Below are 17,745 nucleotides of genomic sequence, written 5' to 3' on the forward strand. Positions count from 1 at the left end.
TTGCATCCCCACCATCAGACCCTTTCCTATAAGTAAAAGATGTACACTCATTTGATTGACATGATTGATATCGTTACTGTGCATCGGTCGAGATGGTTTTCTTTTTGTTTGGGAGAACATTTTGGAGGATAACAGTTAAGGGGTCGGGGCTGGGAGAATGAATCAATGAACCAGTCTTTAACAAAGTCATTCGTTCGTTCGTCCGTTCGTCCATCCGTTCGTTCGTTCGTTTGTTTGTTTGTTTGTTTGTTCGTTCATTCAATCTATGAAATACAAAATCAATGGGGTCATCTGATGTCTCCGTGATCGGGTTGAAAGCTGTAGAGTGTATCTTTTTGCACAAAGCATTATTCATGTATTCTGCGATTGCGCAACCATGCAGTTATATATTCAGTGCTTTACCTCCGTCATAACTGGGGGAGACATAAACGAGGAGGGGGAGGGGGTGGGGTGTTCTTACTTGACCTCAGTACGGTGCTAGAGCAGTGTGTGGAATATCGCTCGCCTTCTCTCTCATCCTATTTGCACGGTGCTGGCAGCAGGTGGGCTCAATATAATCGGCTTGCAGGTAGAAAATAATATACCTGTACGAGTGGGTTTTTTCTGTATGTGTGTGTGTCTGGGGGGGGGGTAGTGGCTCTCTCTCTCTCTTTCTCTCTCTCTCTCTCTCTCTCTCTCTCTCTCTCTCTCTCTCTCTCTCTCTCTCTCTCTCTCTCTCTCTCTCTCTCTCTCTCTCTGTCTTGTTCTTCCATCTCTTTCAGTACCTTTCCCTTCTACTGTCAATCTGTTTAAATCTCTTCTTCTTTCTGCGTTTCTCAACTCCCCGCCTCCCCCACCACCCCGCCACTTTTCCCAGTCTTCTTCCAACCTGCCGCCTTCGATTTGCCCCAAGAGTCTGTCTTGAGCTCGTGCCTGTTGGACAAAGACTGTCCATGCAGAGAAAGATGGAACCACTGCATCACGAAACACCTACCGTTTTCCCTCCCTTTCTCTCTCACACTCACATCCACTCGATAATAGATATTCCAAGCAAGTACCTTCTTCTCGACAAACTGGCTCCTTCTCAGCCGTACATACTTATCGAAGCAGTGCTCTTCGCTCGGCTGCTTAGCTATTCTGAGCGACTTACGGTTTATGTGTTGTTGTGTGCGTATTTTATTCGCTCTTTTTTTTTTCTTTTTCTGCTGACTTTGACATTTTGCTTTGTTTGATGCGCCTGTAGAGCTGAATCTTTTCTTTTGACTCTGATACGATTTGAAGATGATATAGCCAAGGGGGAGGTGTCTGTCCTTGAGTGCCAGACGGAGATGTTGCATCTAGATCCTTTGTCTGTCGGATACGGTGATACTTATATTCAGTTACTGTCTGGGAAGAAAAACTGCGTCTTTTGTTCGCACACAAGGAGAGCTTCCGCGTGCAAAGTGGATGCGATGAAGAGAGTGTCTGGTGATGAAGAAAGTGTTTAGTCTGATTTGTTCTGCTGATCCTCATCTCACAGCTCAATGGAGCCGGGTCCTTTTTGCTTGGAGGGACTGTTACGTGTGTGTTTATTTTGGGACATGTGCATGGGCGGGCTGTGTTGTTGAAGTCAGGTAAACTTATACTGGGGGTTGCGTTTTGTGGTGATTTATATGTTTGCCGTTGTCTTTGACCTTCGTAGAGAGACAAGCTTATGTTTCATTTTTATTTATGTAGAGAAACAAGCATTGTTGGAGTGAGATAAATAGCAAGGTAACTGCGTACCTGTGTAGAGTAACCAGGTGTGGTTTATTGCTTGTGTTGGCTTTAGTTTCGGTTCACAGCGTGTGTGTGTGTTTGTGCGTGCGCACGTGTGTGTGTGTGTGTGTGTGTGTGTGCGTGTTTACGGGAATTAAAGAACTGTGATTGTCGTCGGCTTCTTTCTAGGCGGTACTGCATGCTGTCTCCAGAAGTTATATCGTCACGGCATGCCCGCCCAGTCCCGCAGTGGGGCACTGCGGTTATGAAATTAAAGGCCCCTACTGTTTTTGGAACCGCAGGAGCTTTCTAGTTTGCTGTTAGGTAGATTTTTGGTTCCTCTTTCATGTCATGCTCTCTTTTTCTTCATGAATTCTTTTCTTTTTTCTGCCTTCTTGCTCATTCACCTGTATTTTTTCCAAAAATCTCTTCTCTTCTCGCTTGTCTCGCGATTCATGTATAGTTTAATCTGTTAGTGTTCTGATGTAAGTCCAGCAGTAGATAGGTTAAGCCTATTTTAACATACTGGAAACTGGTAATCTTCCAGTAGGTATTAATTTAGTTTTACTAAAGCCTGCTGGGACACAAATAATGGGTTAGTGCATTTGTAAACAGGAATCGCTTGACAAGTGGCCCCCTTCATCCCCCCCTTCCTCGTCCTGATATGGCTCTACGTAGTCGGCTGGACGTTAAGCAACAAATAAACAAACAAACAAACAAATGCCCGCCCAGTCTCTAACATTGGAAATCCACCTTCATTTTTCTGTTCTTTTTTTTCTTTCCTTTTTTTTCCTTTTTTTTTCCTTTTTTTTCACTGCTCACCAAGCGGTCACTACACATGCACTGACACTCCACATCTTTCTCTGTCCACCTACATCCTAAACTCAAAAACTGACGACTGTCTATCGCTGTGTGTTGCAGGAGCTACTGACCCACACGTCCTTGGAGACGCACAAGCTGGACCTGATGGCCGAGATCTCCAGCCTCAAGCTCAGGCTCGCCTCCACCGAGAAGGACCGCCGCGAGCTCGACGAACGATGCAGGATCGCTCAGGTGAGAGGGGGTGAAAAGAGAGGGCTTGCGTGCACACACGAAGGGGGATAAGGAACTATGTGTATCCCAAAATTGGCGTTGGCATTGGCGTATAGCTGCCTAAATTGCGGGGTAAAACGGGGTAAAAGCGGCGGTACACGCAAAATTCCAATTCCACTCGTGCAAAAAAAGAAAAAGTGTAGTGAGAGTTCTAACCTATGGAAGTAGAAGATGAAAAGAGAGGGTAAAGGGGAAGGGGGGGGGGGGAGGTTGTAGCAGAGACAGGAAATGAGAGTTGGAAGGATGGGGAGAAAGAGCAGAGAGAGGAGTGGACGGATGGAGGAAACGGGGGGGGGGGGGGGGGGGGGGGAATTAGGATTGAGGGGTGAAGGAACAATATTGGACAGAAGCGCAAGAAGAGACACAATCGCTCAGGTGAGAGAGGAAAAAGAGAAGAGGTGTGAGGCAACTGGCAGAGGAGAACACTGTTGGAGGAACGGAGAGAGAGAGGGAGTAGGAGGGGGGTGGGGAGAAAAAAGAAGGGACAGAGAGAGTGGAGACAGGATCGATCAGGTGAATGTGATAAAAAGAGAGGCTTGGTGACAGAGGAAATGATCTTTGGAGGGATTTAAACAGAGAGAGGTGAGGTGAGGTGGGGAGAGAGGCTTGGTGACAGCAGTGACAGAGGAAATGATCTTTGGAGGGATTTAAACAGAGAGAGAGGGGGGGGGAGAGAGAGGGGGAGATATATAAAGAGAGAGAGAGACAGAGAGACAGAGAGAGACAGAGAGAGAGAGAGATGGGGAGTACGAAGGAGGGATGGGAAAAGCAGGGACAGAGATTATTGAGACAGATGAGAGTGGTTAGTGGGGCGCTTTGAACTATTTCAGGATTTGCGCCCTATAAATATCCTCATTATTATTATTATTATTATTATACAGTAAACGTATTAAATATATAAGTAATTCTTCGTTACAGAGACAGATAGCGGAGCTGGAAGCCAAAGTGCTCATCAAGGATGCAGAAATGGCAGAGATGAGACAGCGACTTATACGCAACGGCACCGTCATCATGCCCGAGCCTGGAGGTAGGTTTCAGGGACGGTCGCTTGCTACTTCTGCAAATTGTAGCACAAGATTATTCACTCAACTAATGTGTACAGTGGAACCTCCCTTTTAAGACCCCCCCCCCCCCCCCCCCAATGTGTTCTACTCATCGGTGGGAAGACCGAGCTCAACAGCCTTGGCAGGCAGTCGATCTAGGGGAGGGACGCCCGATAAATAAACTTCCATGGCCGAAAGCGGAGGCGCAGGACCCAAGCGGTGCCAAACTGCTGCACCACATATAAAATGCTTCATGACAGACAAGAGAAGAAGAAGAAGACCCCCCCCCCCCCCCATCCCCCCATCCCCCCAAATACCTTTTTGGTATCTGAGCAGCTCTCGTGAGACAATGCTCTTTGTTTTGCTTCGAAAACCGCGAGAACTTCAAACATCGGAATTTGTATTGATTATCATTTTTAGAACGAGTCCATAAGCAGTCTGCTTGTTAACATTCTTAATGTTGTTATTGTTTGAAACGTGTATCAAAGAAAATGAATAAAACACGCTTAAACCAACTTCAAACATCGGCCTTCGCAGCTTTCGCGAGATAGCGGTACCATATGCTTTGCTATGCTTTGAAGTGTGCAAGAGCTTACGAGAGCTTGAAATACTGATAGAGTCTTTTGAAGACTCCCTCCCTTTCATGACTCTGTTTTGTCAGATTTTCTGTTTCATAACCTCTGTTAATTTTACCCCCATGTTAAGACTCCCTCCATCTTAAGACCTGATTATCTCAGAGGTCTTAAAAGGGGGTTCCACTGTACTGTTATTGTTGTACGCAAATCTTAATTGTTGTGCACCCATTACTTAGCTCCTGCATTTAACATTGGAATGAATTGATTCTCAGTCTTAGCCGTTTTAGTGTTTGTTCCCTTGCATGTAGAGTGTCTGGGGGAGTGTAGGATTGGGGGGGGGGGGGGGGGGGACATTATGTTGGGGGTTGTGGAATATGGAGGGGGTTGTTGAATATGGAGGGGGTGGGGACGGTGGATTGGGGGGTGGGGACAGTGGGTTGGGGGGGGGGGGGACATTATGTTGGGGGTTGTTGAATATGGAGGGGGTGGGGACAGTGGGTGGGGGGGGGGGGGGTGCTTATTGGTTGAGGCATGGGGGAGGGTGCAGTTTTAGGGGAGAAAAACAAGTGGGTAAGGAGAGTCACATTATTTTGAACATCTGATCAGTGTGACTTTATTTGTTGCTCTCTGTTCGAAGAACATGAAAATAAAATAATTGAATCTTGCTGAATCCTCACTTTTTTCTGTAACTGAATCATTTGAAGGCTGATTAAAGCTAAGTTACTTAAACTGTGTTGATCTTCTGATTAAGAGATTCTTCTTCTTCTGCGTTAAATATCATGGCCGTTAAATCTTCAGGTCGGTGGCTGCCATGAAGTCCGCAGTAAAGGCTTAGTACAGCTAGTCGTTACTTAAACTTTGTTGACCTTTTGATTAAGAGATAAAAAAAAAAGGTCTTAAAAAGAGTAACTGTTGTTAATGACTGAAAATGGGGGAGGGAGGGTAGGAGACTGTAAGTGAAAAGGACATTGATATTTTTTTCTAGTCGCGATGTGGTGGAAGTGCTTAACGTACACATTTGAACAGCTTTTTTTGGTGTGTGGTCCAGTTCCAATGGAATATCTGAAAATCCCTATTCTGGACGTTTGCAAAACAATTGTATTCTCTTCCTCCAGTCACCGGCACGGTTGGCCTAGTGGTAAGGCGTCCGCCCCGTGATCGGGAGGTCGTGGGTTCGAACCCCGGCCGGGTCATACCTAAGACTTTAAGATTGGCAATCTAGTGGCTGCTCCGGGTTAGTGCTAGGACTGGTTGGTCCGGTGTCAGAATAATGTGACTGGGTGAGACATGAAGCCTGTGCTGCGACTTCTGTCTTGTGTGTGGCGCACGTTATATGTCAAAGCAGCACCGCCCTGATATGGTCCTTCGTGGTCGGCTGGGCGTTAAGCAAACAAACAAACTCTTCCTCCAGTCAGTCTGTCTGAAAAAATTGTTCTAAAGCTGAATGCAAAACGATTAAGACAAAAATTATCATCATCCAGTGTTGTTGGGTTTGTTCTGGCGTTGTTGTTGTTGTAGTTGTTGCGTAGGGATGAAACAGTATGTCCCAAACCATTTAGTTTTTTCACTGCACTAGCGTTTCGTAATATCTTAGTGGTTGTTTTGCAAACATTCTTGTTTGAATATATGTTATGTGCCTGTGCACATTATGCTTTTCAGGATTGCAATTGACCTTTTTGATGTTTGTTTAGTTGCAAATTAATGGCACAAGCTTCTAGGACTAGGAGTCAGTTTTGCTTCAAATTTTTTTTTTAAATTTTGCGTTGGGTGCATTTAGTTTGCAATGATCATACAGTTTTGTAGGGTGATGATGTAGAAGTGATGTCAAACTGGTTTAACCTTGCAAAATGAAAGAAAAATAATTATGAAAAATGTATTTGATTCCTTCAAACATGTAGTGTAGACTTTGGTGGTAGAGGGAGCTTGTCAGTGTCCTTTGATGGATGACATTTCCGTGAAGAATGCCTGAATTATTATTTTTTTCAGTTCTTTTTATTTTATGCAAGGCAATTTACTAGCTTTGATGTGGCATGCGATGCAATATTACTCTTGGATTATCTTGGGTGAAATTAATATCCGTTGGGGGGGCTATGTAAAGCTTGAGTAAAACAGGAAAGGGAAGATGAATAAAGCCTGAACATGAGTGACAAATTCACTTTCACATTAGCACAGCTTGTGTCACCCATTTTTATTTGTTTCATAATTTCTTGCCTTTAGATCATTTTTAGCATTTTTTGCATGCCTTACATTGGTTGCTTTTGGATGATGCAATGTTTCCGATTACTGCTGTTTTTTCAGGGGAATCAGGAGGCGACCGCACTTTAGATCGAGAGAAAACGTTAGATAGACTTAAGAGGAAACGTAAGACAAGGATTGATTGAGCGTTTTCTTTGGTTTATTTTATTTTTCCCTTTTGTTTTCTGGGTATATCCACATAGTCAGAGATGCTTAGCTATAGAACTCTGGTTGCAGTTTTAACGTGTCTGTAGAAATGTGTAATTTTGCACTTTTGTGGTAGAATGGGTGGTAGATTTTTAGTTGAGATTGTGAAACTTACCTCAAACAGAAGAGCAATGGAGAGGCGACAGCAGTGTCAGTCAGATCTGAACTGATTTAAATTTGGAGGAGAAAAATTAATTTGCTGTGAGGTTTTGCAGACTAACATGAGTGTTTTCTTTTAATTTTTATGATAATAATTATTATATTTTTTTTACGGCTAAAACTTTCTGTTCTTTCTCTGTTCTGTTTTTTTCCTGAATGTTCAGGAGTTTTGTTTTAAATTTAAGTTTGTGAACTTTAGAGTTTGTTTCAGTTTCAAAGTTTTTTTTGCTTTCTTATGATTTTGTCTTTGTTTCCAAAGGATTACATCTATCAAAGATTTAAAGACCTAGTTTTCTTAGAAAATTAGAAAGGTACAAAAATAGCCTGAGACAGAAAAAAGGTGTTGTATAAAAAAATACGGGCAACACGTGAAGTGCATTGCTCCATGCTGGTGCGTTGCATGCAGTACAGACTTATGTAACAGATTCTTAAAATGCTGAAAATGGAAATTCAGTGGGGTGTTCTTTTTTTGAATTTTTTTCTTTTATGCACAGGGTGATCTTATACACAACTCCCTTTTGCACATGAATATAGACTGCAAATTCCTTTGCTTGGATGCAGGAATGAAACTTTGTTTTCCCTTGTTTTACATTATTTTTATTTTTTCTTGCTTGAGAAATGACCCTAATGCCTGTGCAGATGAATGTCTTATAAGTGCCCGTAATGAGCTTTATAACTCTCTGGTTGGCAATCTTTGTGTCCTAAATTCACAGCTACAAGAAGAGTTAGCAGTAGAATAATCCAAACTTGAGTATGACAAACAGACTTGACCGAGTGTGTGAGTTTTGTTTGACTGGTATCTGAGACAAAAGCTTGTAAGTTTTCTTTTCACTAATACCTGTTAAGATACTTAAAATAGTATGTTTTGTATAAGTGTGCGTGTTTGCATGCGTGTGTGTGTTGATAGGAAAGGCTTAAGGGAGAGATAGAGAGTAAACATTTGTTTTTCATTGCTTTTAATTGACACATTATAATGTGAACAAATATTTGGAAAGTGACTCACAGTGGTCATGAGTGGGTGGTGTACTTATTTCTCATCTTCATTTTAATTTGAGTTGCCTGAGATTTTTTATTGCATGTCATGTGCAAGCGTTTAACTGTAACTGTTCATATGGCTTGAAACAGTTATGCCAGTGGCCACTTTTTAATCAAAATTTCTCTATTTTACTCTGTCTGTTTGAAATGGCCTGCAGTCACTCTCTCTGTGACTCTCTCTCTCTCTCTCTCTCTCTCTCTCTCTCTCTCTCTCTCTCTCTCTCTCTCTCTCTCTCTCACTCTGTGACTCTCTCTGTGACTCTGTGACTCTCTCTCTCTCTCTCTCTGTGACTCTCTCTCTGTGTGACTCGGTGACTCTCTCTCTCTCTCTCTCTCTCTCTCTCTGACTGTGACTCTCTCTCTCTCTCTCTCTCATCTCTCTCTCTCTCTCTCTCTCTCTCTCTCTCTCTCTCTCTCTCTCTCTCTCTCTCTCTCTCTCTCTCTCTCATGAAAGAGAAGCAAAACAACCCCCCCTCCCACCCACCCACCCCCAAAAAAAGAATTATATAAAAATAGAAATATTTTATGCCAGTCTTTGAGATTTCAGAGCTGATGTACACATGTCCCCTTCCCTCCCTCTCTCTCACTCACCCCTCCCTCCCTCCCTCTTCCTCCCTCCATCTCCTCTTTATCTTTTCCTCCCCAGATTCCCCAACCCTAGGCTGAAGAGCTTAATGATTGCAACTGTCACTGCTGATTTCAGAATCTGTCATCTGCAAGTGCACTTGCATTGAGGTGGTGAAAAATGTTTAGTGTTTTTCAGGAGGTTGGGATGAGTGTGACAAATTGGCAGCTTTCATCTGATTTCACCCTTCAACCTTTTGCTTTTTTCTTGCATGCACTGCTTTTGCATACTTCTCTCTTTGGGTTCTTCTTGGCTTGTTTTCTTGGTGTAAATGGAAATGTGCAAACTAAATTCAAAATTGTTAAGCGTATGATGCTACTGTACATACTTAGCTTTGAAGTGGGAATTAAAGATGTTTGGAAGTGGGCTAAAAAGCAAAATACACTGAAACACATGCACACACACACACACACCACACACACCACACACACACACACACACACACACACTGTACACACACACACACACACACACACCACACACACACACACGCACACACACACGCGGAAACGAACGTCCAAACATGGAAAACATTACTCAAAGGGTTAAATCAAATCGCATATAATATATACACATTAAAAAATATCAGCTTTTTCTGTTAATGATGTGAAAGAAGCGAGGGGCGTATTTAATGGTACAGGATGTTTAAAGTTTTAACATTACTTTGTTATCATCATGCTTTTCAGCAGGATGCTTTTAGAAGAGCTTCATTCTTTTTCTCTGAAACTGTGTAAATTAGTTCTAACATAATGCTTGTAGAAGAAGATTATGGTATGTCCAATGTGTAAGGGTTCCTTTCTTGTAATTGTTTAATGCTATGCAATTAAGAAGTCATGCTTTTGTCTCAGTCTGCTATTTTGGTGTGTTAATTTGGGCAAGAAAATGCATATTCACAAACCATAGGCATGTACATAAACACAGTAACATGTACTCAAAGTGCAAGCATACATGCTTTGCACACATTCACTCATGTTTGCACATTTGGTACACACGTGTACGTTACGCACGCACAACGCAACGCACCACACCACACCACACCACACCACACCACACCACACCACACTGTGGCCAATCCTCTCAGTACATGTAGGTTTTAATTACATGTTACATTGTGTGTTGCATTGTGTGTTTCAGAAACAGAAGTGGAGAAACTTAAGAAAGCAGTAGACACACTGATGATGTCCAATGAAGACAAGGTTTGAAATCAACCATATTGTTTTTACCACTCACTTTACTTTGTTCCATTGTACTCTCTATTTATAATGAAGCAACAGTCACATAACTTTCATAAAACCAATTTTTGTAACAACTTCATACCCCCCGCGGGTTAGGGGGAAGAATTTACCCGATGCTCCCCAGCATGTCGTAAGAGGCGACTAACGGATTCTGTTTCTCCTTTTACCCTTGTTAAGTGTTTCTTGTATAGAATATAGTCAATTTTTGTAAAGATTTTAGTCAAGCAGTATGTACGAAATTTTAAGTCCTTTGTACTGGAAACTTGCATTCTCCCGGCCCAGTAAGGTAATATATTGTACTACGTTGCAAGCCCCTGGAGCAAATTTTTGATTAGTGCTTTTGTGAACAAGAAACAATTGACAAGTGGCTCTATCCCATCTGCCCCCTTTCCCTGTCGCGATATAACCTTCGTGGTTGAAAACGACGTTAAACACCAAATAAAGAAAGAAAGAACAACTTCTCAACTTGTTTGGTCTGTGATCAAGTGTGTTCAAACAGTTTAACAATTCAGCAATTTTTTTGCAGTCACTTGAGTGGAAAGTTGTTGCAAAGAAAAAGACTACAAGAGCAAGTATGCCCTGAACTAAATTAAGTTACCAGTGAGGGTGCCGGCTTCAAAACAATTCTCTAGTGAATTGATTTGAAGTTGTGTACTGCATTCAGATTGTTTTTTTAAGTGAATGAGAAGATTTTATGAAGATTGTTTTGGACTTGTAGGTCTGCAATTCATGTTCATGTAGATTGGGGCTGGATAAGGTTGCCTGGAAGCTCTTGAATTGCGTTTTCATCTGACAAACTTGTTTAAAAAAAATCAGTGCCGCTCTTGTCAATGTGGGGGGCCCGGGTAGCTCAGGTGGTAGAGCACCATGGACTTGTGATCAAAAGGTCGCTGGTTTGAATGCGGGGGGGGGGGCGGACACGGGTCAACTTTATGTGCGGACCCAGAGACGTTATCCATCTCCCACCCCTGTGTCACCACAGCGGCACTTTAAAGAACTCGGTCATTCTGTCATAAGTGGCAAGTGCAGATGGCTGATGCCACCTAAACACGCATACACTTGTGTATCTCATCTGAAGTCGGGTTAAAACCCGGGAACATGCCCCCTAATGGCTTTGCCGTGAGGGCCTAAAACTTGAATTTCTCTCTTGTCAACGTTTGTGTTTCTGTGAACAGGACCGGCGGATCGACGACATGCGCAGGTTGCTGAAACGTTACAGACGTGTGGAGGAAATCCTTGTGCAGGCACAAGGCAGGAAAGGTGAATTGTCTGTCTGTCTGTCTGTCTGTCTGTACAGTATGGAAGTGTGAGAATTTGTGTGTGTGTAAGTATGCCAAGGTTTCCAAGCTTCAGTGAAGAATCAAGTCCCTGTAACTGAGTATTTCTTTTATTAAATCTGAAATAGAAGACTGTTTTAGACAGTAAATGTTTGAATGGAGCTTTGGGATTGAATGCATTGTTTTAGCAGTATTGATTTTAAGTATCTTGTTATTGAAGTTGTTGTTGTTCTTGTTATGTTGTTGTTGTCGACGTTGTGCTTGTTATTAAGCCACCTTTATGAATGAAGCGGCTAATAGGTTTCACTGTCTGTTTGTTTGTTTGTGTGTTTGTTTGTCTACAGATAATACTTTAATCTCTGGTACTGTGGTTGTTGTATTGAAACTGATGAATGAAATGAGTGATGTCTTTAAGACCCATGCAGAGAACTGGTCTGATGTTTGTGTTGGGTGCGTCAATGCAGAGAACTGGTCTGATGTTTGTGTTGGGTGCGTCAATGCAGAGAACTGGTCTGATGTTTGTGTTGGGTGCGTCAATGCAGAGAACTGGTCTGATGTTTGTGTTGGGTGCGTTAATGCAGAGAACTGGTCTGATGTTTGTGTTGGGTGCGTCAATGCAGAGAACTGGTCTGATGTTTGTGTTGGGTGCGTCAATGCAGAGAACTGGTCTGATGTTTGTGTTGGGTGCGTTAATGCAGAGAACTGGTCTGATCTTTGTGTTGGGTGCGTCAATGCAGAGAACTGGTCTGATCTTTGTGTTGGGTGCGTCAATGCAGAGAACTGGTCTGATCTTTGTGTTGGGTGCGTCAATGCAGAGAACTGGTCTGATGTTTGTGTTGGGTGCGTCAATGCAGAGCGTATTATACACAGTAGCTTATCATCGTTGTGTTGCTGTGTGCAGCTGTGGAAGAGTTGCTGCAGAACGTGGAGGACGACACCAGCTCCACCAGCTCCTCCTCCTTACACGACACCTCCCTCAGAGACCACAGCAGTGTGAGTACACACTGAAATCACACCCCCCGGGCCACCCCCCCCCCCCCCCCCCACCCCATGCCGAGTCCAAGCATGAGTTTCTCAGCAGCCACCAGACGTCGCGCCATTATCCTCTCCTCCTCCTCCAGGGCTTGCTTCTCCGCCATAGCCTCCTGGTACTTGCGGTGAAGATCGGCGAGCTGAGCCTCCAGCCGGGGGATCTCACGCGTGATGCGGTTCAGGTCTCGCTTGGCCAAGCTCCTTTTAAGACCCTGCTCTGTTTAGGCCAAAAAAAAAAAAGGTCTGTTTACGGTAACATAGGCCAAAAAAATAGGGTCGGTAGGTGGGGTTTTTTTTTTTTTTTTCCCCCTCCAAAAAAACATATTTTTACATTATTTTGCAAAAAAAACAAAAGATTTTTTTTTCTTTCTCCCAAATGCCAAAAAAAGTCTAGGGTCGCGCGAAAAAAATAGGGTCGGTCGGGTTACCGTAAACAGACTTTTTTTTTTTTTTGGCCTTATAATGTTTGTAAATTTAATTCAGTTTGAAGACTCATTGTTTCAAGACCTTGTTTTTGTGTGTGTGTGAAGTGAATCAGATTGAAGGGGGATGAAAATAGAAAAAGCAGAAATGGCAAGCTAGACATGTGTCTTTCATAACCAGATTTTTTTGTTTCTTCTCAGCAGTAATTCAATCACATATTCTTACCTCAACTCACATAAATGGCATTAACTTCAGTTCATTGCTAAGATATTGAAGTAGTACTCGACCCTGGTAAGGGGGGAAGTAACTCCCTAAGAAAAACAATCCGTAGTCAAGGACGGGAGTCACCTCCCCTACCGGTAACCCGCACATGCGCGGTCCTGCTACCGGCCGTCATTCCACCCACTTCAACACTACTGCACAGACGTGTTGTTGTACTCCGGCATATTTTTTTTGCCTTGGCCTTTTGTGGAAGGCCATTTGACCCTGGTCTTTGCGTTGCTATCTTTAGGTAAGATCGTTTCACTATCTCTTCGCTGCGCTTTGCGTTTGTTTGAGTATTTTCGCTGTTGTAATTCATCTCCACGTGCGCGTGTTCGATATTGCAAATGGCGGACAAAAACTCAAAAAGCAAGGGCAAACTTGTTTCCCTACTCTCTTCACCGGGAAAAGAGAAGGATAAAGACAAGTCTAAGTCTAAATCAAAGACGCGTGCCTCTGTGTCTTCTTCACAGCCTACTTCTTTAATTCTGGTTACTGACCCGGTGACTAAGAAGACAGAACGGGTTTCGCTCGACTCTACGTCACCGTCACCGGTTTTCCCTACGCGGGAACGTTCTACTTCTCCTCTCTCGCGCTCGCAGACGCCACGGTCTAGCGAGTCCGTGTCGCGGGAAGAAATTCTGGCTATGTTTGCTACTCTGAAACATGACCTAGTTGCCTTACATTCGGCAGAAAGGCCTGTCGCTCCCCTCCCGCCTGGCGTGGGGGGGGGTGGCTTCTCTTTCTAGGCTGCGGCCGTCCGCGACGATCACGTCGGCTGATCTCGGGCCGGATTTTTCTGGTTCGGTTGCGGATTCCCCTGCCTTTTCAGGGGGGTTCGCGGCCTTAGCGCCGCCCGGTTCCAGCGCTTCGGCGTTGGGCGGCGTTTGTGGGAGTCCCCATCTTTTTGGGGGCTCACACTTGCCTGCGGGCCCGGGTTACGCTCTTGCGTCGCCGGGTTCGCAGACGGCTCCTCCCCGGCAGTACACCGTCCATCACGTGGCGGGTGCGCTAGGGAGCGGCGTAGCGCGCCAGCCTGCCCCCCTGGGATCAGTTTCGGCTGTCCCGGCCTCTGGGGGGCAGGCAGCAGCGTCTTGTTTGCCCAGCTCTGGCCTACAAGATTCTGTCGGCGGTCATCGACCTGTAGCTCTTGGTTCGGCTGCCGCCGTTCCTGGTTGGAGTTCGCAGGGGGTAGGCTCCTCTGGTTGCCCCTCGGGGCTTCCGGTCGGGCCTGCCCGCGGATTGTCGTCCTCGACTTCCGGTTGTGCTGTGGCAGGCACTTCCGGTGGAGGACAGCGGGCTAGTGGTTCCGGTGGCAGTGTCCCTGCTATCCCGTCCCTGGTTACGCATCGACTTCCGGCCCCGACTTCCGGTTCCGCCGCGGCGGTTCCGGTTGTCGGCGGTGCTGTTGGTGGACAGTTTGCGGCGCTTCCGTCTATTGTTCAACCGACTCTAGCCACTTCCGCTTCCGTGGACGGGTGGGTTTCCGGTTTACCGGACCCTCCTTCTGATGGAGATCAGGAAGGTTTTGGAGAGGAACAGGAAGGGGATGAGGATCGTTCCGAATCCGTTACCCCCTTACGGATTCCCAATAAGCTGGGCCCTACTCTGGGGTTGGCTGCGGAGATAACCTCACGGTACTTCCCTGAGGGTGTCTCCGCCGACTCTACTGTTGTCGCACCCCCTCCTTCTGCTTTGGCAGACTTTGCGGGCGCGGGGGACACGAGGGCGAAGTTCCGTTTCATGGAATCTCCTTCCGTCCCGTTTGTGATGGCTCAGGTGTTGGCGGACGCTAACACACCCTACCCTCTTTTGGCTGCTCATGGGGAAGCCCCCCCTTCTGCCCAGCCTTGGTTAACCTCGGCTCAGGCAGGCGGCGGCCTCCCAGCCAACTCAAGAAGATCGCGGCTGCCTAGCAGGCCACATTCTCTTCTCTCCTCTTTTTCGCTGCCCACAGCTCCACTTCCGGTGACTCCGGAACTGGCTCGCTTGCGGCAGGATGGTTATAGCCGAGATAGGACTTCCGTTTGTACGGAACAGAGTCTACTCGGGCTGGAGGAAAGCGGGCGTTCTTCCCTTGAACTGACCTCTTTAGCGGAAACGCTCATCCGGTCTCTCACGAGAGCCATCGCTTCGTCCATCGAGCCTTTTAGGTTTCGTGACGATGCTATTGAGGCTGATGCTGCCATGCTCCTGGCGGCGCTTGCGAAGGTCACTGACAGTCAGATGACGCTTGCTGCTCGGCTCTACTCTCAGGTGGTGTTCTGGAGGCGCGAGGCTTTTCTTAACGGCTCTCGCCTGACGGATAAGGCCACCATAGACTCTTTGAGAGTCTCTCCCTTTTCAGAGGGTGCGTTGCTGGGGTCACGCTCTTTGGATGCCCTTCGGCAGCAAACTGAGGAAACTCGTGACCAACATGTGGTGCAACTGACGGAACTCGCTCTTAAGCAGCACAGCAACAAACCACGGAGTTCTGCGTCAGCGCCAGACAGCTCTTCTGGGCAGCAGTCGTCTCGCGCAGGTAGGGGTGGGTCACGGTCCCGTCCTTACCAGCGTAAACCTTCCTTCGGGAAGCGGGGGTCTGGGCGCAAGCCCAACCCCCAATGAGCCACCCCCGATCCAGTCACCCCCCCCAGCCTCTACCCTTTTGGTAGCAGGCGGCCTCTTCCGGGTCCTTCCAGCTTGGCTGTCTCGGACAAGCAGCCTATGGAGCATGGGGGTGATTCGATCGGGGTTCCGCCTTCCTTGGCAGGAAGGCAAAGCCCCTTCGTCCAGGGCGCCGGCCAACTTCCGGTTTCCGGTCAGCCCAGACGCTCAGGAGACTTTACAGGCGGAAATCCTTCTCTTTCTGCGGAAGCAGGCTATAGAGGAGTTTCTCGGCCACCCCTTCTTGGGACTTTACGGCAGAATTTTGGTTGTCCCCGGGGTGTTGCACCAAGGCAAGGTGTTCGATTCACGGGAGTGGGCAGTCCGTCCCACTCAACGTCGTTTATACAAACTGCAGGCGCTCAGTTCAGTCTGGAATCCGACGTCACACGGCTGGGACGTCTCAGTTCCGTTTCGGGGTCTGGTTGCAGCAGACCACGCCTCAGTGGATGAACACTCCTTGGCTTCTGCAGGGAGTGCCCATAGCGCTTCCTCCTCCTTACACGCATCTCTTTGCGGGCGCAGCACAGAAGGGCTGCGGGGCTCACTTGGACACGCGCACGACTTCCGGTCGGTGGTCACGAGAGCAGCGGTCTATGGCACAACATTCGCCTCGAGCTCGAGGCGGTCTTTCTGGGTTTTCATCATTTTCTCTCCGCTTTCCAGGGCACCCATTTGTTGTTTCTTTACGACAACACGGCGGTCTCTGCTTATTCCAACAAACAGGGCGGGTCCCGATCTCGGCTGTGGTCCAGCCGAGCATGCGGGACTCTTTCTTAGATCCTGATCTCGGCTCGCTATCTGCCCAGCTGCCTGAACGTCCTTGCCGACGTCATCAGCCGTTCCTTCCAGATCCTCCACACGGAGTGGACCATCACCCATCAGGCGCTCCTCCTTCTTTGGGCGCAGGTAGAGCGTCCGATGGTCGTCCTTTTCGCCACGAGATTTTCACGTCGCCTCCCGATCGTTGTGTCTGTTTCCGGGCCCGGAAGCTTGGCAGATCGACGCGATGACGATCAGCTGGGCAGGGCTAGAGGCTTACGCCTTCCCTCCCACTCCACTCATCGGAAGGGTTCAGCCTAAAGCCGACTTGGAGCGGCTTCATCTCCTTCTCGTGGCACCGCGCTGGCCCAGTCAGCATTAGTTCCCGGACCCCATGCGGCTCACCAGCGGCCCGCCAATCCCGCTCGGCCGCCGGCGAGGGGAGCTTTTCCAGCCCAGAACGGGGACTCTGCACAATCGCCCCGAGGGCCTGGATCCTCACGCCTGGAGAGGGTTCGGAGATCACTGGGGTGCTCAGGCGCCTCCGTTTTCGCTTTTGGACTTAGGCCAGAAGGCTCACAGGCCACCTCCTCTGTCTACTAGTCACACTGGCTGGCTTGGACTCGATGGTTTGCGGCTAACAATGTTGTCCCGGTCGCCCTGCGATCAATGCAGGTCGCAAACCATCTGGCATGGCTCTCCGCTCGGGGACGCGCCGCGTCCGCTTTGCGCGCTCGCCGCTCAGCCATCTCTGTTACTTTTAAGCAACTTGGACGCTCCATCTCCCTCGGGGGAGTTATCGCGAGTGTGCTAAAGGGCGCGGCCCTCAGTTCTGCAACGGAGAGAACTTCTGTCCCGGCTTGGGACGTTCTTCTAGTACTCGAATTTCTCCGTTCTAGTGCTTTTGAACCTTTACAAGACGCTAGTCTCTCTGACCTTACGCGCAAAACTCTCATACTCATACTGCTCGCTTCCGCGCGGAGGGGCAGTGAGATCCACGGCCTCTCAGGCCTAGACCGGGATATCACTTTCGGAAGAGACGGCTCGGTTTCACTGCGTGTCCGTCCCGATTTTCTCGCCAAGAATCAAAAACCTGGTCCACTTTCACCGATCATTTCCATTCGGCCTCTCCGGGACATTTTTAGCCCCCGGCGATCCGGATCTTTCTAACTGTCCGGTACGCGCGCTTAAGGCTTACTTGTCGCGCACCGCTCCGTTTTGAGCATCAGCTCCGAAGTTGTTTATTTCGATCATTTCAGCCCGAAATAAAGACTTTGCAAAAACCACGCTTTCAGATGGTCTTCCACACTTATAAGGTATGCTTATCAGTGGTGGCAGACACAAAAAGGGGGGGGGGCAGTCAGTCCTTCCTCCTCGATCACCTCGTACGCACGAGGCTTGAGCGTGGGCAACTTCCTTAGC

General features: G+C 47.1%; 1 protein-coding gene across 1 annotated transcript in view; it reads left to right on the top strand.

Annotated features, from left to right (window-relative positions):
* The window catches only part of LOC138970786 (liprin-beta-1-like), a 166,212-nt gene that overhangs the window by 126,081 nt on the left and 22,386 nt on the right, over nt 1-17,745 (top strand). Inside the window, 5 exon segments of the mRNA XM_070343320.1 lie at nt 2,638-2,769; nt 3,727-3,835; nt 9,822-9,883; nt 11,098-11,182; nt 12,101-12,192. Of these exon segments, the coding sequence (XP_070199421.1) occupies nt 2,638-2,769; nt 3,727-3,835; nt 9,822-9,883; nt 11,098-11,182; nt 12,101-12,192 (480 nt within the window).

Source organism: Littorina saxatilis, linkage group LG7 (assembly GCF_037325665.1).
Source record: "Littorina saxatilis isolate snail1 linkage group LG7, US_GU_Lsax_2.0, whole genome shotgun sequence".
NCBI classification, from domain to species: Eukaryota; Metazoa; Mollusca; class Gastropoda; order Littorinimorpha; family Littorinidae; genus Littorina; species Littorina saxatilis.